At 42.7% G+C, this 19,826-nt stretch overlaps 1 protein-coding gene across 2 annotated transcripts in view; it reads right to left on the bottom strand.

The window, feature by feature from the left end:
* Positions 1-1,072: 1,072 nt before the first annotated feature.
* Positions 1,073-19,826, bottom strand: part of LOC126176736 (uncharacterized) — a 598,867-nt gene continuing 580,113 nt past the window's right edge. For both annotated transcript variants that reach the window (XM_049923905.1, XM_049923906.1), the window contains exon 4: positions 1,073-4,082. In XM_049923905.1, the coding sequence (XP_049779862.1) occupies positions 2,863-4,082 (1,220 nt within the window). In that variant the 3' untranslated portion in view covers positions 1,073-2,862. The remainder of the gene's footprint in view (positions 4,083-19,826) is intronic.

Genomic DNA, 19,826 nt, shown 5'->3' with positions numbered 1-19,826 from the left:
ATGAAAACTCAGGGAAAGACTTTTCTGTAAATTCCATCGTGTTGTATTCAACAATACTCATTACCTGCCAACATAGCAGCAAGAACCTGTCTGAATTCAAGGCTTTTGAATTCCACTTCCGTGTACAGAATTAGTAGATTAAAAGACTAGATAAAAACTGACTTCTGCAACAAAATATTTTAAAGCCCCGACATTACCTACAACGAGGACACGTTACTGTATACATAACTGTAAATGTGCATTGATCAACACTGGAGAAGTTACTGATTTCACAGACTGCGTGATACGTTGTTCGTGATGGCAGTGGTTAGTTACGAGCAGTGCCTGACGGTGAAATTATGACTTCGTGAGTTATAAACAGAATACAGTTACTAGGTGCTTGATTAACATGATAATGATTCATGAATATATCTTTTACTAAAACAAACGTAAAATTTCTTAAAGTATTTTGGAAGATTCCTTGCGGTGATGACTTTGATAATTATTTTGCTTTCATTACGACGTTTGCTTTAAGTTGCGGTTTACACTGAACTAAACAAAAAACTATTACTATACAATTAAAAAGTAAATTTCCAGACTATTTACAAACTGTCCATGACATTGGCGTGTATTTGTGTCTCCACTCAAAATAAAACGTTCTTGTATGATTCTTACTAAAAAAAAAAAAATACCACGAAATAACTGAAGTGTTTTTCATTGAATCAATAGAGCTGTTAAGCGAGCCATTCATGATAAACAGAAATTTCAAAGCGACAATTTGTCGATATGTCTTCTTTTTCTAAAAGTCTTATTCCCTACGGCTTTTTCACTTCATGCAAAACGTGTGACTTAAAAGTGCATACCAACAAATGTATAGTAATGTACAAAATCATCCTGGCTCACCAAACTTGCTCAGCGGATGCGTAACATATAACGTGCTTAGAATATACTTTGTGAACAAACAAGCGTTTTGCTAATCTAGTAGATGAAGGATACAGGAACGAAGGCATAGGGAATGAGAGGAAAAATTGAAGAAAGGATTACTCCACCACTGGACAATATTCAACGTTCATATTTTGTCTTCATTGGCAGTGACAATTAGCATCTTTGGCAAAACATACATTCAAATAAAAACATGTGAAAAACGAACCTGAAAAATTCACCAAAACGTTGCTACGTTTCTTCCATGCTTGTAAGTTTAGAACTTCTTTTAATGATTGAGTCATTCATTTTAGACATACTTTAAATATATATTTCTATATCATAATTTATCTAATATAGGCCTACAAATTTTCTCGTTTCCCATAACAATGCACTCCATGACGTAAATATACTTTTGGATTTCACAATACCGCTGACTGCTTTGCTTGGATATTTTTCACAACCGAATCTCACTGTGCTAACATAACGAGAAAAATTGAAACATTGAGAAAGAAATATTAAATTATTTTACAGAATTTCAACAGCTTCTACTATGTTTTCATTATTCTTCCTGCACCCTTAACAACTTTACAGCAATATATTGTTTTCATTTTCAGCATGTAGATTAACACGCTTTTCTATATTATATATGAAGTACGTTTCTCTACCCAATTTTATCCAACGAACTATGGAACAAGAACACTCGAATAATCTAGAATATTGTGCGATTCTTCTGATTGATAAAAAGTAAAAAATAAAACAACGATTATTGAGAAAGATGAAATTAAATTTTAAACCTACCTAATAGGTCATGTACCGATATATCCAAAAGCACAAAAGAAAACACGACAGCTTCTGTGTACAATTCCTGTAAGTGACTTTTGAGGGAACAAAGCAAAATTGGTCGTTGCAAAAAACTGATTACCGAATAATAGTCTGATTATCGAATAACAGCATTTACTTTTTGGAAGTAAAGGAAGACATTTGGATATATCTGCACATGCAAGAGTTCGTTTCTCTCTTAGCCTTTATTATCTGAACTGTACACATTTTCATCTAATAGTGAGTTAAACTTCATACTTCGCTCGACTTCCTGCAGATATCAATTAACCTCCCACAAAAAACGTGTCCAATTTTTAATTACCCTAATACTCTTGTGGATTTTAAATGTTGATGGCTGCGGCATGAACTGTAGTCTTTTTTAATTTAATCACTCTCAACATTCTCTCATTAACATCTTCAACAGATTTGTTCCGAGCCATCAAGGCGCAGTATTAAAATGACAACACGATACGGGCGGGGATCGAAACGAGTCACATGACATATGGCATTTATAACGACACGACACATGTACATGAACACACTCGTAGAAAACCCACCACACTGGGCAGCGTTCGTGCTTTAGTAATAATGTTGATAATAATAATTATTGATTGTTTTCACAGACATAAACATCAGTCGCCCTACTCTCAACAACAGAATTGCAACAACGGGTCAAAAGAATCCACGACTGTAGTCGAAGTTTAACCGCTTTTCAACCGCGCGCCCTCGATGGAGCACGAGAGGCGGATGTGGAGGGAAGGTAGGAAGGAGTTGTGGGTACGGGAAAGGGGGAGGGGAGGGGGGAGGGTTTCCGGAATGAGGAGAGAGGTCAGCCAGAATGTGACCGAACAGGCACCGTGTGCACGAGTGGCGCGCGGAGGAAACTATTGCTCCTGTCGAACTAAAAACGGAAGAAACTCTTTTTGGAGGGGTCAGCACCATCAACGTTAACGACGACGAACGTCATTATTGTGTAAAAACAAAAAACGAATTAAACAACTCGGGAATGTCAACAGTTTCTTTTTTTAAGTTTTTTTGTTTTCTTTTTAAATTTCATTCCTACAAGTTTTTTTTTTTCCTCGAGTAGTTAAACATAACTGATCGTCAACTGCTATCGTACTACAGTGAGTTCAGCTACGGTTAAAGCCTATCCTCCTCCTCCTCTTCCTCTTCCTCGGGGTCCTCGCGGTTCTCCTCGGACTCCTCCTTGTAGCCGGGGTGCTCCGAGATGGCGTAGTAGTTGCCGTTGTAGATGACGCCCAACTCGCGCAGCACGTCGCCCCGGATGGTGGCCTTGATGGTCCAGTTGTAGCAGTCGTCGCTCTCCGACTCGCGGTCCAGCCGCTCGACGTCCAGGATCTTGGAGCTGAGCCTCTCGAGGATGATGCCGATGTCCTTGATGGTGAGGTGGCGCTTCTGGTCGACGGACAGCTGGTCTATGAGCAGCAGGAACTTCTCCGAGGTGACGGCCTCGTCCTCCATGACGGTGTTCTCGGTCTCGGACTCGGAGCTCTCGTCGGCGGGCCCGCGCGCGCCCGCCACCCCCGCCGCCGCCGCCGCCGCCCCCTCCACGTCCAGGAAGCGCACGTGCTGCTGCTTGGGCTGCGCCCTCGCCGAGCCGGCGCCGGCCAGCGACGACGGCTGCGGGGACGTCTGCTGCTGCGCGTCCTGGATGGGCGACGTGGCCACCGACTTGTGCACGGCGATCTTGCGGCCCTCCTCGTGCAGCGCGCAGCAATGGAAGTCGCACTCGGCCACGTCGCCCGGGCCATTGCCGTCGCCGGGGCTGGCGGCGCGGCCCGCGTGGTTCACGCACTCGGGCGTGTGCACGTGCACGGTGGCGGCGTCGAACGAGCCGGGCTGCTTGGGCAGCCGGTGCGCCGGGTGGTGGTGCAGGTGGTGCGGGTGGAACGTGACGGCCGCGCCGCCCTTGCTCACCTCGTCGTGGTTGATGACGGTGATCTGCGGGCTCGAGTTGAAGCGCGGCGACGGCGCGTACACGTCGTTGATGAGCGTCTCCTTCTTGCCGGCCTGCGGCTGCGGCTGCACCTGCGCCCCGTGGATGCCCAGCTTCTCGAGGCTCGTCTGGATCACCAGCGACGGCCGCACCTGCTGCTCGACCTTCTTGCTGGGCGAGAACTTGGGAGCGCCGCCGGCTGCGCCCGCCCCCGCCGCCGCCGCCGCCGCCCCCGGCTCGGCCCCCGGCTGCTTGTGCGTCTGCTGCTGCTGCTGCCTCTGGTCCCAGTGGAGGACCACCGTGATGCGCCCCTTGTTGTCCATGATCTTCCACGACGGGGTCTCATCGTGCAACTCCAACGCGTGGATTGTCTCGCATACGATCTTCGGGATGGCGGTGATAGCTGTCGGAGACGGACGGAGAATGCGTGAGTGGGCGGACGCCACGCGGGGCGGGCCCGGGCGAGCGCACACCGAGGGCGTGGCGGCAGCACGCACGCGCTGCCCGCAGCCGCGGCCGCGCGCCCGAGGCGCCAGATATCGACAACTCGCCGCGCGCACTTTTCGTGCTCCCAGTCACGCTTAGCGCCGGCCACTACCCTACATCTCGGTTTCCTACTCCTTCCTTCCTATTCAATGAGCAAGCTCTTAACACTGCTCCAGCTCGCTAAACAGCACGAATCCACTTACCTCAAAACTTTTATTTACGCGTTTCGGACGCAGCTCATCATCAGAATACCAAAAATATTAAGAGGGCTAGGACGTCAAACGGGCCGTCTTGGAACAGGAGAGACACCACAGGACATTTTAATTTCCACTGTCTATACTTTTACGAATAAATTCATAAAACTTTGTCAGCGTGACCAGGAAGGATTCAGGATTCACACTCATCGCAGTGGAAGTTCAAAAACATAACAAAATTAATTTTTTCGCTTACTATTGGCTGCGTTTGTTGCCGTAGGTACACGTTTCTTCATAAGTAAGAGAGATTCTTCGATGAATTTTGCACAGCATACAAACCATACTTACAGGTGTATGACACTCTAGAAATTATATAATTTATGAAAAAATGAACGTGTTGTTACATTTTAAATTTCATGTTTAGAAAAAACTCAAATTTTATAGTTAATTATCTCAATTTTTACCACAGTTTTTTTAAATACATTTGGAAAATTCTAGAGTTTCATACACTTGTAAGTATGGTTTGTATGCTGCGCAAAATTCATCGAAGAATCTCCCTTACTTATGAAGAAAAGTGTACCTAGAGCAACAAATGCAGCCAATGGTAAGTGAACAAAAGGTGAAATACAAATGTAAAACCGAGCGAGGTGGCGCATTGGTTAGACACTGGACTCGCATTCGGGAGGACGACGGTTCAATCCCGCGTCCGGCCATCCTGATTTAGGTTTTCCGTGATTTCCCTAAATCACTCCAGGCAAATGGCGGGATGGTTCCTCTGAAAGGGCACGGCCGACTTCCTTCCACGTCTTCCCTAATCCGATGCGACCGATGACCTCGCTGTCTGGCCTCCTTCCCCAAACAAACCAACACAACAAACGTAAAAAAAAAAAAAAAATTCTTATATTTTTGAACTTCCACCACTATAAGTGTAAATCCTGAATCCTTTCTGGTCATTCTGACGAAGTTTTATGAATTTATTTTTAAAAGTATAGACAGTGCAAATTAAAAATTCCTGTGGTGTCTCTCTTGCTCCAAATCGTCCCGTTTGACGTCCTACCCCCCTTAATACATGAAAGTATGAACTGGAATTTTGGAATTCATAGCAAATAGTACTGACGATAGAGCCCTGAGTCATTAAAAAAAACTTTGTATACAATTTGCTTCTCGTATTCTGAGACTGGCCATGTCCAGGGGCACACTGACCACAAAAGAGTCAAAGTGACAGAGTGTGATTACACTACACTCTAGGATCACGTTTTCAAGATCCGTTCAGGAATTTCTAAGATAAAGGCACTGGGAATGTGTCATATACATTTAGTTCGGACCACCAAACATGACCGCGATACAAGTCAAATATGGTGCGACATTTTTCTCCATGGCCAGTTCCCAGTCAGTGGTGAGACCATGTGAACTTCTACTTTCGAGCTTCATGCAAATAGACCATGTGGATCCTTGTTGTGAGTTCTGTCTCTAATATCCCAAATGTTGCTCGTGTGTCATCAACAACATCAGCAGCTGCAATCCATACACTGGAGACGATATTTGTGATATAGGGAACATTAAACACTGATGTCCCCGAAAATGGACCACAGATCACATCACGCACGTCTCGTTAATTTTTGGCACAGAAACGGCATAACATAATTATCTGACTGCTGTTCCATTTCAACCTGTATTAAGCTCAGAAGCAGAAAGGTTGCTCAGTACGTTCAAGGCCGAAATGGTGTGATGCATTTGGGGCGTGGTCCATCATCAGAATATCAGGATCAAACTTGATACAAGGTATTGTCTTAGTAGTGTTACCACTTGACACCATACTTTTCTTATCAAGTTCTTTCTGTTATTCTTATGACGAGCTAATCCCGAGACGCGTCAGTATAATTTTTATAAGGGGCAGTCAAATGAAACCGAAACAAATGGAAAAAAATAAGTAGACTGATTATTATTTCAACAGTAATCGCTGTAACTGCAAGTACAGTTATCTCACTGTGAGACAAAACCGTCAACGCCTGCATGGAAAAACGTTTTCGGTTGCCTATGGAAACTTGAATGTATCAAGGCGTGCACCTCTCCGTCCGAAGCAAATCGACGGCCAAGAGGGTCTTTCTTCGGGGCTCCAAAAATATGGAAACCGCATGGGGAGAGATCGGCGTATGAAGAATGTGTAAGGGCTTCCCAGCGAAACTGTTCCAGCCTAGTCGAAGAAACCTTGACAACATGTGGGCGGGCGTTATCCTGCGACACTGTGATGCCTTCCATCAACATTCCTAGGCGTTTGGACCCACCTATCGCTGTGCGATAATTGTAGCGCTATGTTCCAGTAAATGAACGAGCAGCGGGTTGACGGACGGCGTCATTCTATTGCAGGATAATGCCTGTCAAAATGAAGACAAGGTTGTTCACACGACGCTGCAGACATTTCACTAAGAAGCCCTTGCGCATCCGCCACGCAGTCTCGGTGTCTCACCAGGCGATTTAAATATTTTGGGAGCTCTGAAGAAAGACGTTCGTGGCCGTGGATTTGCTTCGGACGAAGAGCTGTATGTCGCGTACAATCATGGTTTCATAGGCAACCACAAACATTTTTCCATAAAGGCAGTGACCATATTGTCTCTCAGTGGGGTAAATGTTTTACAGTTATGGTGACTAATTTTGAGAGAATAAAACGTTTCCATCTGTCTCGTTTGCATTTGACTGTTCCTCACACGGTACATAAAGTTAATTCTTGTTATTTAGCAACATGTAGCAGTGTTAAGGGCTTCTTAGTGAATCGTATAACGGTTGTAGGTCACCTGAGCGACTTCATGTCGTTAGTTTAACTAAAAAAAAGCATACGGATCTTCCGTTATCTACATCTGCGTTTCAAAATATCACAACAAGCAAGCTTCCGAAACTACGAAACACGTAAGAGACGTCTGTATATCTGCAGTAGACATTTTTCGAATTACACGGAAGAATCGTATACCTGCCCTGGAACCTATCATTGGTTGCTGAATCATTTACTAACCTCCTATGGTTAGTGTCAGTCACTCCATTACCCACCTTGCTAAATATTCACCACTCACAGATCTGGCTCATCTTTCGCACGATTGCAATACATACTTAGCTGTAACAAACGCTGCTCTTGTACAACGCTCTTCTCAGGCGTTTTGGGAAAATCAGGTTCAAAACTTTACGAGCCTACTGAACACCTTACGGACAGGGCTGGCCACTGAGCAGTGGCGTTAACGTAATCGGCTAAGAAGGCATATCGTCTTTTATCTTTCTGATCCTCCATTAATCATCGCTACAACGAATCATATTTTTTCCGCAAGGAACAATAATAATAATTACAATTGTTTTGGTACAGCCGCGGGAAGGTATACCTAGAGATATAATAAGGAATCACGAAGAAATGAACTTTCATTTATCGATACATTCATGCACGTATCGCAAATACAACCTACGTCATTCGAAACAGGTACAGCCCGGTATGCATTCACTGTGATACTCGTATGAATGTATACGCTTTGATAAATATACGGTCATTTAACCATGATTCCTAGTTATATCTTGACTGTACTTGCCACAAATGCATCACAATGATTATCATCATTTTTTAAAAAAATATTTTGTTTGAGACCCACTAAGAACCACGTCAAGGTAATTAGACTATAGATTTCTCTTATCCTTCATCCTTCTCCAAAACTCTCTCATTTCCTCAGATTGCCCTCTTTTCCTCCAATCTGATCAGTAGCTATACTTGTTTTTCTGTTTGTTTTATCTCCCAGAATACCTTCGAATTTCATGACTTCTAGTCTGAATTTGCCTCTGTTTAATAAGGTCTCCTTTTCAACCTACATTTCTTCTAAGTTCTTCTTTGTTTTGTCTCCCTAGCCATTTTCTTTGTTCTCCTGTTTTGGAACAAAGTGTAGATCCCTCTTGTTAATCTGTCTTCCTTCATTCTATCTACATGCCCACGGAGTGTAACCCGTTTTTTTCCTGATCTCATACCTTATTTTAGAGCAGAATGAGTATATTTACTTCTTTTGTCTTAAAAATTGTTCTCGATTGGACCTAATACTTTTCATAAGAGCCTTCTTTCTTTATTTTACAAACCTTCTAATGCTATTTTGGATTCATGTAAAAGTAGTACTTCCTACCAATAGAGGACTTCTGGTTTTACGTCCGTATCATAATGTCTTAATTTAACTTCCTTAGCAAAATATTTTTTATAGTACAGATTTCTCACTTTCGCATATGCTCTTTTCATCTTTTCAGTTATGATTTTAAATGCTTCTTTTTCACTTTTTATGTTCAAATTTTCAAGCAGATATTTTTGAATTTTAAAATTCTTGGTGAGTTAACCTTTTTTGTTCATGTATCCCGTTTCTTTCAAAAGTTATTTGTAGACCAGCCTTTTCAGCTGTCTCCTTCAGAGCTTCTAGTGCTTTCTTGCATTCTCTAAGAATGCAGACAGAAATGTCTCGTGCTAGATTAGAAAGTACAGTAAAAGAAATCGACACGATTCAAAAACAGCACGGGTAGTCTTCCAGTTATTTGTGCACTCCGCAGCTAGCGCTCTCGCATGGTATTCAAGAGGCTCATTAACCTCTGAAGCTCGATTTCTCGAATACGCTTGAGAAGCGCATCATACTAGGACAGCATTTGTTGCCTCAAAGCACGTACCACAATCGTGCGAAAGATGAGTAAAATCCAACCCGTTGGGTGTATGATACACTTATTAAAGAAAAAATGGCACTAAATTCAGCCATCGCCTTATCAAAGGAACCGTCCCCGGCGTTCGCTCGTTGTCAGTGTGGGAATCGCTTGGTAGCTGACTAGGCAATGCTGAAGGCAAATCAGAGCCCTGTTCCTTCAGACTACCTAGCGTCCTAATTGTCAAAGTGTCCTCTAATAACCTAGACGTCAAATGGACGCTTCCTTTCTTTTATTCGTACAGTTCTAGCGTTGTCTTCCGGTTGGTCAAGTTAATAAGCAAGTTACAAATTGATAAAGACATTAAATAAATAAAAGAAATGATCTGATTAATACTTTAATTATTACGCTGTATTTCCCAGTGCGATGAAGCACTTGTTACACTGTGTTACTCGCCACTGAAGAGCAACAGACTTTCTTTGTTTTGTCGTGCGAACCACACAGCAATCTCCCTCTGCATATCCGCATCGACAGGAAATTATACGCTCGAAAGACACATGTTCCCTCATGTTACACGCCACGGAAGAGCAACGTGTGTTCTTTGGATCGTGCTGAAACCAGACGGCAATCTTCCTTTGCATATTTATATCTTCAGGAAGTCGTACAATCAAAAAATTATGTTAGAAATGATCGAACAATTTAAATCACTTTGGGCACGATTGTGTCACAACGAAGGATGCTTGAGGGCTTCACACTCTGAATTGTTGTTGCTACTCAGAGGACGCGCTTGCCCTTCAGAGGCAAACCGTATTTGGTAATGACTCCATCCGTTCGCTTCCGTTCAGTCGTCTCACGAAGCAGTTATTTGCAGTTTGCGCTAGAGGGTGGAAATGCTCTAACCTGTATGAGATAATTATTCCAGAAGACTGCGAGCACCGCTTTCACGGAGGGTGGTGTCACCATGATTTCTTTTTCGTGGGCGGCATAGGATGTTCGCTGTACATTGACCCGCAGTTGGCCTTGGCTCGTTAACAGTTCATCGCCGATGCCAACTGAGGTGAGCATATACTCGTTACAAAGGTCGAGATTTCGTAAAGTAAAACTCATTCTTTACATTTTGTGATGTGCAGTCAACATACGCTGCAAACAGTGCAAATACTCGAAGACAACCCGTCATCGCATATGTTAAGAGGTGGTCCATGTCACGGGTTAACAGCGGCTTTAGTTACCTTTTGCAAGCCTAGATTATCTGTGTACCCTATCACAGATTCACCTATGTGGCCTGCAGAAGTGACGCTCATTTTCGACATGCCTCTGCTCTTCAGATCCCTATTACCCCTTATTTCATAACGCATGAAGTAAGGTGCGTTTCCAACTGTTGATGTGAATCATACAGGGTGATTCAAAAAGAATACCACAACTTTAGGAATTTAAAACTCTGCAACGACAAAAGGCAGAGCTAAGCACTATCTGTCGGCGAATTAAGGGAGCTATAAAGTTTCATTTACGTGTACATTTGTTCGCTTGAGGCGCTGTTGACTAGGCGTCAGCGTCAGTTGATGCTAAGATGGCGACCGCTCAACAGAAAGCTTTTTGTGTTATTGAGTACGGCAGAAGTGAATCGACGACAGTTGTTCAGCGTGCATTTCGAACGAAGTATGGTGTTAAACCTCCTGATAGGTGGTGTATTAAACGTTGGTATAAACAGTTTACAGAGAATGGGTGTTTGTGCAAAGGGAAAAGTTCTGGACGGCCGAGAACGAGTGATGAAAATGTAGCACGCATCCAGCAAGCATTTGTTCGCAGCCCAGGAAAATCGACTCGCAGAGCTAGCAGAGAGCTGCAAATTCCACAATCAACTGTATGGAGAGTCCTACGAAAAAGGTTAGTTATGAAACCTTATCGTCTGAAATTGGTTCAAGCACTGTCTGCAGCTGATAAGATTAAGAGAATCGATTTCTGTGATTTTATCCTTGCTCAAATGGAAACAGATGAATCTTTCGTTTCAAAGATTGTGTTTAGTGATGAAGCAACTTTCCACACTAACGGGAAAGTCAACCGTCACAATGTCTGTATATGGGGCACTGAGAATCCGCGGGGAACAACTCAGTATGAACGTGACTCGCCTAAGGTGAACGTTTTCTGTGCCATTTCAGCCAATAAAGTTTTTGGTCCCTTTTTCTTCGAAGGTGCTACTGTAACTGGACTACAGTATCTGGAGATGTTAGAGAATTGGCTGTTCCCTCAGCTCGAACAAGAAGTACAACAATTCATATTTCAGCAGGATGGAGCGCCACCACATTGGCACTTATCTGTCCGTAACTACCTGAACGTCAACTACCCGAGGCGATGGATCGGCCGCCAGGCAGCCCGTGACAGAGCACTTCATCACTGGCCTCCAAAAAGCCCTGATCTTACCCCTGCGAAATTTTCTTATGGGGGTATGTTAAGGATATGGTGTTTCAGCCACCTCTCCCAGCCACCATTGATGATTTGAAACGAGAAATAACAGCAGCTATCCAAACTGTTACGCCTGACATGCTACAGAGAGTGTGGAACGAGTTGGAGTATCGGGTTGATATTGCTCGAGTGTCTGGAGGGGGCCATATTGAACATCTCTGAACTTTATTTGAGTGAAAAAAAAACCTTTTGAAATGCTCTTTGTAATGATGTATAACAGAAGGTTATATTATGTTTCTTTCATTAAATACACATTTTTAAAGTTGTGGTATTCTTTTTGAATCACCCTGTATAATGTCCACGATAATAATAAATAGAGCAGGCAAGAGGCTATCATCCTTCAAAAGCTCTTTTGTTTCAATGAATATGAGTTATCTCGTATCGAATTTCAGCATTTGTTACCTACAGGGTCACATAATAGCGACAGCTTCGGTCCAGGCTTTCAGACAGATGGTACATCATATCAAGTTGTAACTTACTCGTTAACTGACCTTTCTATTACTCTGTTTGATGATGCTGAACTGATACATGTCGTTACGAATTATGGTGATTATGACCCTTGGAACAAGCAACAACACAGACTAAATTTCGACGGTAGGCGGTAACGCGATGAATGGCTGCAAAGCTTAATGATAAAACACTTGGCGCTTTGGTGACACGGGCAAGTACACTAGTGGAAAATGAAGAATGGACAGTTTAACCGACACCAGCTGGAAACGCTACATTTACATAAGTCAATGGAAAAGGACAGTGAAAGAAATAGTTCAAAGATCCGTGCTGTGGACGGTGTAGAGATTACAAAGAAGAGTAGCATTGTTCTCATCTCGAAGGTTAGTTTGAACACAGTAATGCTGTCCTATTGGATTTAGGAGATTTAGGATGCCCGTGTCTATCTCCGACCTTTGAATTGACGTATCATACCAGTTATAAGGGGATCCATAGCTAAATGTGGACGCAGATCTACTGTGCAACTTGATGTTTTTCACACTGAGAAATCGTTCCCAGAGATGAACGAAGCGACAAGCGAGAGTAAAAAATGTTAGGACCAAGCAAACCTCTGGATTCGTAGTTTGACACTTCACTATGCAGCCACTGAGACATTACAGGACATAAGAGACAAGAGCCCATAACTGTAGTACCTGATTTGCTGAAGCGGTAGTCTTTGTTTCGACCATCATACTGCGTTTGTAAACATTATAGACATCCCGGGGCAGCATCGATGAGTACACTTCGTGCCATTAACTGAATATCAAGGCGGACGTACTGTGAACCAGTCAGAAGCTGTATGGTCGTTGGCCACTAAGCTGGACGTCATGTGGCAGAAGTTTATCAGTGTTGACGCCAGCAGTCCAAAGAAGGTAGATTTGCCCATCGTTATGGCTCCGAGCAGTTTACTTTACATATTCACGCATGGATTGCCACATGAGGGGACCACTTACTGCTCACTGCACGTCCAATGCAACACAAATTAGGTCCTATGTTGTTCCTAGAGTGTCACTCAGCTAGGACCAACGGGAACTGTCTGCCGACACCCGAGCTACAACTAGGAGTGTGCCGGCCGACAGACTTCCTATAACGTCGCAATGCCGTGTAGTCTGCTTGCATTTGTGTCGCGAAAGAGGCAAATGGAGGATTCAATGGCGCTTAGTTGCTTGTAGTGATAACGGCCGTTTCTGACTTTGCGTCACTGGTGGTCGTTTGCAAATGCCCTGTCGATCAAGAGATCGCACCGAAGGCGCATTATGCAACGACGTAAGGGCAAACACGGGATTGAGTAGAGCGTGGCGTCATACGTTACAATGACCGTTCGTTTCTGGATGGACCGTGCACTGTTTCTTGGAAAACACCAGATCATCATTCACCATGTACTGCCCATTACGTCAGGGAGATGTACTTTTCCAGGAGAAGAGCGGCCGCACAAAAACCTAGTGTTACCTAACGTGGTCAATCGAGGTGTTTAACAACTGCCCCATCCGGGACAGCTAACAGATTTTCCCCCTCGAGTGTGATGACTAGACCGGATAGCATCCGAATCAGACTTAGCCTTCATTCCCAGCAACACTCCTTGAACCATTGTGACAAGTGGAAGAAGCGGCAAACATAGTGTAACATGTACACCTTCATGAGCGTCTCTGTGCGTGATACCAATATCGCGTTTTTGCTTCAGCAGTCTAGCCAAGATTCTAAAGTAAAAGCAGTTAGTCCACAGGTGATACTCTTGTGTGTTGTTGATCAAATACAGTGCAAAACCTGCACAATATGTGAATAACATTTAATTTATGCAACGTCTTTCTTCATTTTCCATGTACCATTACTGGAGTACAGGAAACCTATAGGCCTATACGTCAATACTTTTGTACGTCAGTTCCGACTGTCGCGTCCTGTCATATGAACTAAAATAAATATTTATCACTCTAACTGTTTCCTACTTGTCATATAATGTACTAAACCGTGCTGGTTGTTTTAATGCAGCTTGTGCTGATTACTAGGCGATTATGGTTGCGGACAACTACTAGTGAGATAAATTTAACAATTTTTTGTTCTGACAAGAAATCTAGGGATACAGTAAAACAGATTGTTTCTTGAATAAAAAATTCCCAACGAGATGTCTGCCACGCATTAATGGTGTGCGCCCGCCCTTCATCAGATAAACAGAAAATACACATATAATTTTTAGACATTAAATCAGTTTCATGCAGCAGTATGGGTAACGCTATAAGGAACTCCAGTTTCAGGTCATGCCAATTTATCTGAAGGTCAAATACAAAATTACAAACATATACATAATTTTTTGCATTTCCATTAGGAGTGGGGCTACTCTTACATTTAATCACTACAGAACAGTTACTCGACTTAACCAAGCAATGTGGAACAGAATAAAATCACTGCACTCTTCATCTTACAGTAGGTGATATCATGCATCTTCATGAGGAAAAAAAAAAGTTTTAACGTGCGTCGTCACTTACATAGCGACTATTCATGCATAAATTTTCCTAAGTCTCAAAGTTTAACAGCGCTCTCGTTTCACAACGATGAACTTCTTTTGTAGTTTTCCAAAGAAGGTTGTTACTATTACACAACGGAATAGACAAGAAATTGATGCTGCTATACTGCTACCGAGCATTTTGAACTGCACTAAATATCCGTTATTTGTTTCTGTATATTTCTATACTGTCAGATGAAAATAACATCGCGGTTTTGGCGAAAAAATATTGAACTTGATTAATTCATGCAGTTTTAAATTTGAACAAAAATGCATACATGGAACAATGAACAGGAGGTAAAATGCACCCGTCAAACTAATGCACCTCACTTAAGGACCAAGAGGATAGTCGGTCATGTGGCTAAACCCCCGCGCCGGACTACGCACAAGCCGAGCTGAAAAGCGTACACACAAGGTGGCCAAAACAAAACAGGGCCGGAAAATATTAACGAGGATTTTCTGATGCTTAATGCCTCTTCTTCTCTGAGTTTACTTATCCCGAAATACTCTAAAATGTCTCATCTAAAGAAATGAAGAACTGGTGCTTCAAAAAAAAAAAAAAAAATGGTTCAAATGGCTCTGAGCACTACGGGACTTAATATCTATGGTCATCAGTCCCCTAGAACTGAGAACTACTTAAACCTAACTAACCTAAGGACATCACACAACACCCAGTCATCACGAGGCAGAGAAAATCCCTGACCCCGCCGGGAATCGAACCCGGGAAACCGGGCACGGGATGCGAGAACGCTACCGCACGACCACGAGCTGCGGACAACTGGTGCTTCACTCTTTGCTCTTTAGATTACGTTGTCACGAAACGATGAAAACATTTTTTGGGTAAGTTTTATTTTAACCAGTCTGTACAACATTCCCTGCATGCAAGAAAAATACACAGAGTCTCAAACCTACCAAAAGGCTTTCCAAGGTTGATCAGCGATGGTGTTTTTCGAGTGTTTTATGTATGGGGAATCTCTGGTCTCCGCTCGTTACAGAGTGATTCGTTCCGTTCATTACCCCAATCAACTATGAGAATACTTGTATGGCAGTGCAAATGAGTTTCTGTACAGAAGTTGTTCGAAATGTCGACCACCATAGTCACGATGTCAATTGTAAAATTCGCTCTGTTTGTCACATTTTAGTTTCACGGGGCACGCATAGTTATAAACTGAAGGAATGGAACTTGCACTGATTGTTAGGCGAGAACAGCTTGCGGACATTACTCATGCGATGAATTTACCCACTTCGGGTTATAGCAGTATATTCAAATATTCTGTTTCAATAGCAAAGTATTTTTTATTTACATAAGATCGGTTACAATGCCATGTGCAATATCATCAAATATAAAATGCTTGGCTACAAATAGCAAGTCATGTGAACTGTCATACTGATTTGCTGTTTGTAGCCTAGGGTTTTCTTGGGAATATTGATCTGCACTGGCTTCGCATGGATAGCGCTAAGTATCTCATTGCCAGCGGTTCATGTGAAAAGTAGAGGGAGCCAAGTCCGGGCTGTATGGTCAGCAGTCAAACACTTCCCATCGAAAACGCTGCAGGAGTGTCTTCGTTGCGCCTTGCAGTGTGTGGCTGAAGATTGTTATGAAGAATCAAACGCGCAGCAGTTATGTTACCTGGGTTGCATGAAATCAGGCGAAACCTCTCAGCAAGCACCTCACACTTGGCGGGAGACACAATCTTCTAAGCATATTTAGATGATCACTGTTCGCTCAATACTGAAAAGTGAGACGTGACGTGATAGATGGGCAAACTAGAGGCACTGCACAACACATATGTGCAAAGCATCACTGGATTTTCACTACGGTTTTAATTTCGCGACTGATCGGACGTTGGAAAAAAAAACCCAGTCCAAATAAAATATATAAACAAATCTTCATCATCAATCAGTCTACTTATCAATCAATACAGGGGATTTTAATTTGAATGATACAGACAACAAAAATTGCAACACAAAGAAGGAGTTGTGCGAGATAAATGAAAGCTGTTAGGCGTGTTTCTACATCTGAAACAAGATGTTTATTCAAATTTCGCGCCATTCGCGGAAGAGTGGCGCTAATAGCTCCACTGTGAGGTTGCGTACCAGGTTTTCTTTAAATGCACGCTGTAACGGTCATGAGCGTTAGTTGCTTTCGAGATTGGACGTGTTGAGTTGAAGTTGGCCAAAAACACCTTTAAGGCTACAGAGACGCCATTAACAACAGCTCACTGAGTTTGAACAACAGCGTGTAATAGGACTGGATGTTCCTGCTGCGATATTGCAGGAAGACGAGGCTGGAATGTAGCCACTATACATGATTGCTGGCAGCGGTGGTCACCAGAATGTACGGTAGCGACAAGACCGGGTTCCGGACGGCCACGTGGCACTACCGAGAGGGAAGACAATCGTGTTCGGTGTATGGCTCTGGCGCACCGTACTGCATCTGCAGCAGCAATCTGAGCAGCAGTTGGCACCACAGTGTCACAACGAAATGTCATGAATCGGTTACTTCAAGGACAGTCCCGACCCACACACACTGCAACGTGCATCCCAGGTTCTGCCTAGGTGTCAGTGATGGCCGTGTGTTGGTTAGGAGGAGGTCAACTGAGAGCCGGTAACCTATCTGTCAGCGTGCTAGGCATAGTGGACCTACACCTGGAGTTATCGTCTGGGGTTGCGATTTCGTATGACATCAGGAGCTCTCTCGTGTTTATCCTACGGAGCCTGACTGCATTTGTACTTCAGTCTGGTGATTCGACCAGTTTTTCTGCTGTTCATGGACTGCGTTCCAGGGGATGTTTTCCAACTAGATAACGCTCGCCTACGTCCGCTGTTGTAACTTGAGATGCTCTACAGAGTGTCGACATGTTTGCTTGGCCTGCTCGATCACCAGATCTGTCTTCAATAGAGCATATATGGGACATCATCGGACGACAACTCCAGCATTATCAACAATCAGCTTTAATTGTTCCTATATTGACAGACCAAGCCAACAGGCCTCCTACAAACTGACATCAGGCACCTATGTAACACAATGCATGCTTGCATTCGATATTCTGGCAGTTACACCTGTTATTAATGTACCAGCATTTCACATTTGTAATGGCTTATCTCGCGCTTAAATTAACCTACGATCTTACAATGTTAATTAGTTACATATATTACCTAGACAAATGTATTCCAGAAATTTCATTTTTCTACATTAATTATTTTTGGCGTTGCAGTTTTTTCCGTCAGTGTATGTACAGATGATGGCTCACAATTCCACATTGTATGCAAAATCCATCAGACAGGCGAAATAGTGTCAGACTGCAGGAAGAGTGTATACCTATCAGTCAGTTTAATGGGTCACGACTGCAAAATACCAATTTATTAGGGAATGTTCAAAAAAGTATTAGAAGTCGACCTCAGGGAAGACCATTTTGGGTTCCAGATGAGTGTGGGAAAACATGAGACAATACTGGTCGTATGACTCACCTTAGAAAATACACTGAACAAAGGTACAGCTAGTTTATAACGTTTATAGATTTAGAGAAGGCTTTTGACATTGTTGACGGAATACACATTTTGAACTTCTGAAGATAGAGGACTGCAGTTGAAACTAGTTGTGAAGTGACTGAATTACGGTTGTCGTCTCTCCCCTCTCTTTCCAATCTGTACTTTGAGCACACAGAAAACAAAACCAGTGAGAAACTAGGAAAGGGACTTATAGTTCAGCTAGAAGAAAAAAGAACTTTGAGGTTAACAATGCCATAGTAATACTGTCAGAAACGCCAAACGTCTTGCAAGAGCAGTCGAACGGAATGGATAGTTTGGAAAAAGAATATTTGTAACATCAGCTGTGCAATTTTATGTTTATTCTCTACCGGTTTCGATTGTTACAGTCATCTTAATGGAGAAAACCTTGGAAATCAATGGATAAACCACACATTTCCTTCATATATGAACAATACAAATGTAGAACATACGTAATTTTCATAGCAGTCTGTCTTAACACAGTCCATATAAACACGCTGTGCCTTGGCACAACTATAATTGTGCACATAAGGTGATAACTCCACCTTAAAACATGAATGCAAACAAAAAATTTTCCAGCTGGTGGCACACATATGGTTCTTCCAAATTATTTAACAGATGTAGACAGCCACTTGCGAAAAGCTCTATTAATGTTGCCTGGGATGGATAGCGTCTTGAAAACATATTGAAAGATTAATATCAACAAAAGTACAACAAGGATAACAGAATATAATCGAACTGAATCAGGTGATATCGACACAAAAAGATTAAGAAAAGCGAAATTAAGAGAAGTCAATGAGATCTGCTATTTGGACCACAAAATAACTGACGATGACAAACAGAGACGGTATAAACTGCAGACTGTCAATAGCATGAAAATTCAAGTGTTAGTAAATGATTTCTCAAGGCATTTCTATTGAATGTAGCTTCGTCCGTAAGTGAAACCCGGGCGATACGCAAGACAGACAAGAAAAGACTAGCATATTTTGAAATATGATATACCAGAGAATGTGGAAAGTTAGGTAGGTCGACTGAATAACTAAAGCGGAGCAGCTGAATCTAACTGGGAGAAAACAAGTTGTGACACAACTTGGCTAAAAGAAGGGATCGGTTGTTACGACACATCCTGAGGCCTCAAGGAACCGTCAATGTGATAGTGGGGGGAAGTATTGATGGGGGGAGGAGTAAGAATCACATAGGGACACTGATGGATGAATACACTAAGCAAATACAAATGGTTGTTGGTTGCCGTAGTAATTTGGAGATGAAGAGGCTTGCACGGGACAGACTGGCGTGGAGTGATGAACCAAACGAGTCTTCAGACTGAAGATCACAACAGCAACTTTGGTGCACAAGACATTGAAACAGAAGTTAATATAAAATAATTTACGATTGAGACTGTTGTGATCACTGCATCCCAGTAACGATGTCATCAATGTAAACAATTTAAATTTTGATTAAAAATCTAAGGTTACCGTAAAACAGATGGTTTCTTGAATTAAAATTCTCGACGAGGCGTCTTACACGTATTAAGGATGTGTAATGGCCCTTCGTCACATAAACTATGCATCCACACCTTATTTTTCGTATTAAAATAGTGTTAGGAAGCATTTTGGGAAGCGCCAGAACGAACTCCAAACCGCCCAAATAAGAGGGTATCCGCTGTTGAACCTAAGTCGGATATCTGTTCAAAATTAAATGCAGCCAAGACTGCGAATACTGCGATTGATTTATGTATTAACGTTAACGGTCTACTCCAAATGTCAAAGCGATATCGTATCATAGTAATAACTGTAGACTGGACGGCACCGCCCCATGAACTAACTCTCTTACACAATCAAAAACCCCAGAAGTTTGTAAAGATAAGGAAGGGAGA

The sequence above is a fragment of the Schistocerca cancellata genome, chromosome 3, assembly GCF_023864275.1.
Source record: "Schistocerca cancellata isolate TAMUIC-IGC-003103 chromosome 3, iqSchCanc2.1, whole genome shotgun sequence".
Lineage (NCBI taxonomy): Eukaryota > Metazoa > Arthropoda > Insecta > Orthoptera > Acrididae > Schistocerca > Schistocerca cancellata.
This window is presented reverse-complemented; position numbering and strand designations above follow the sequence as displayed.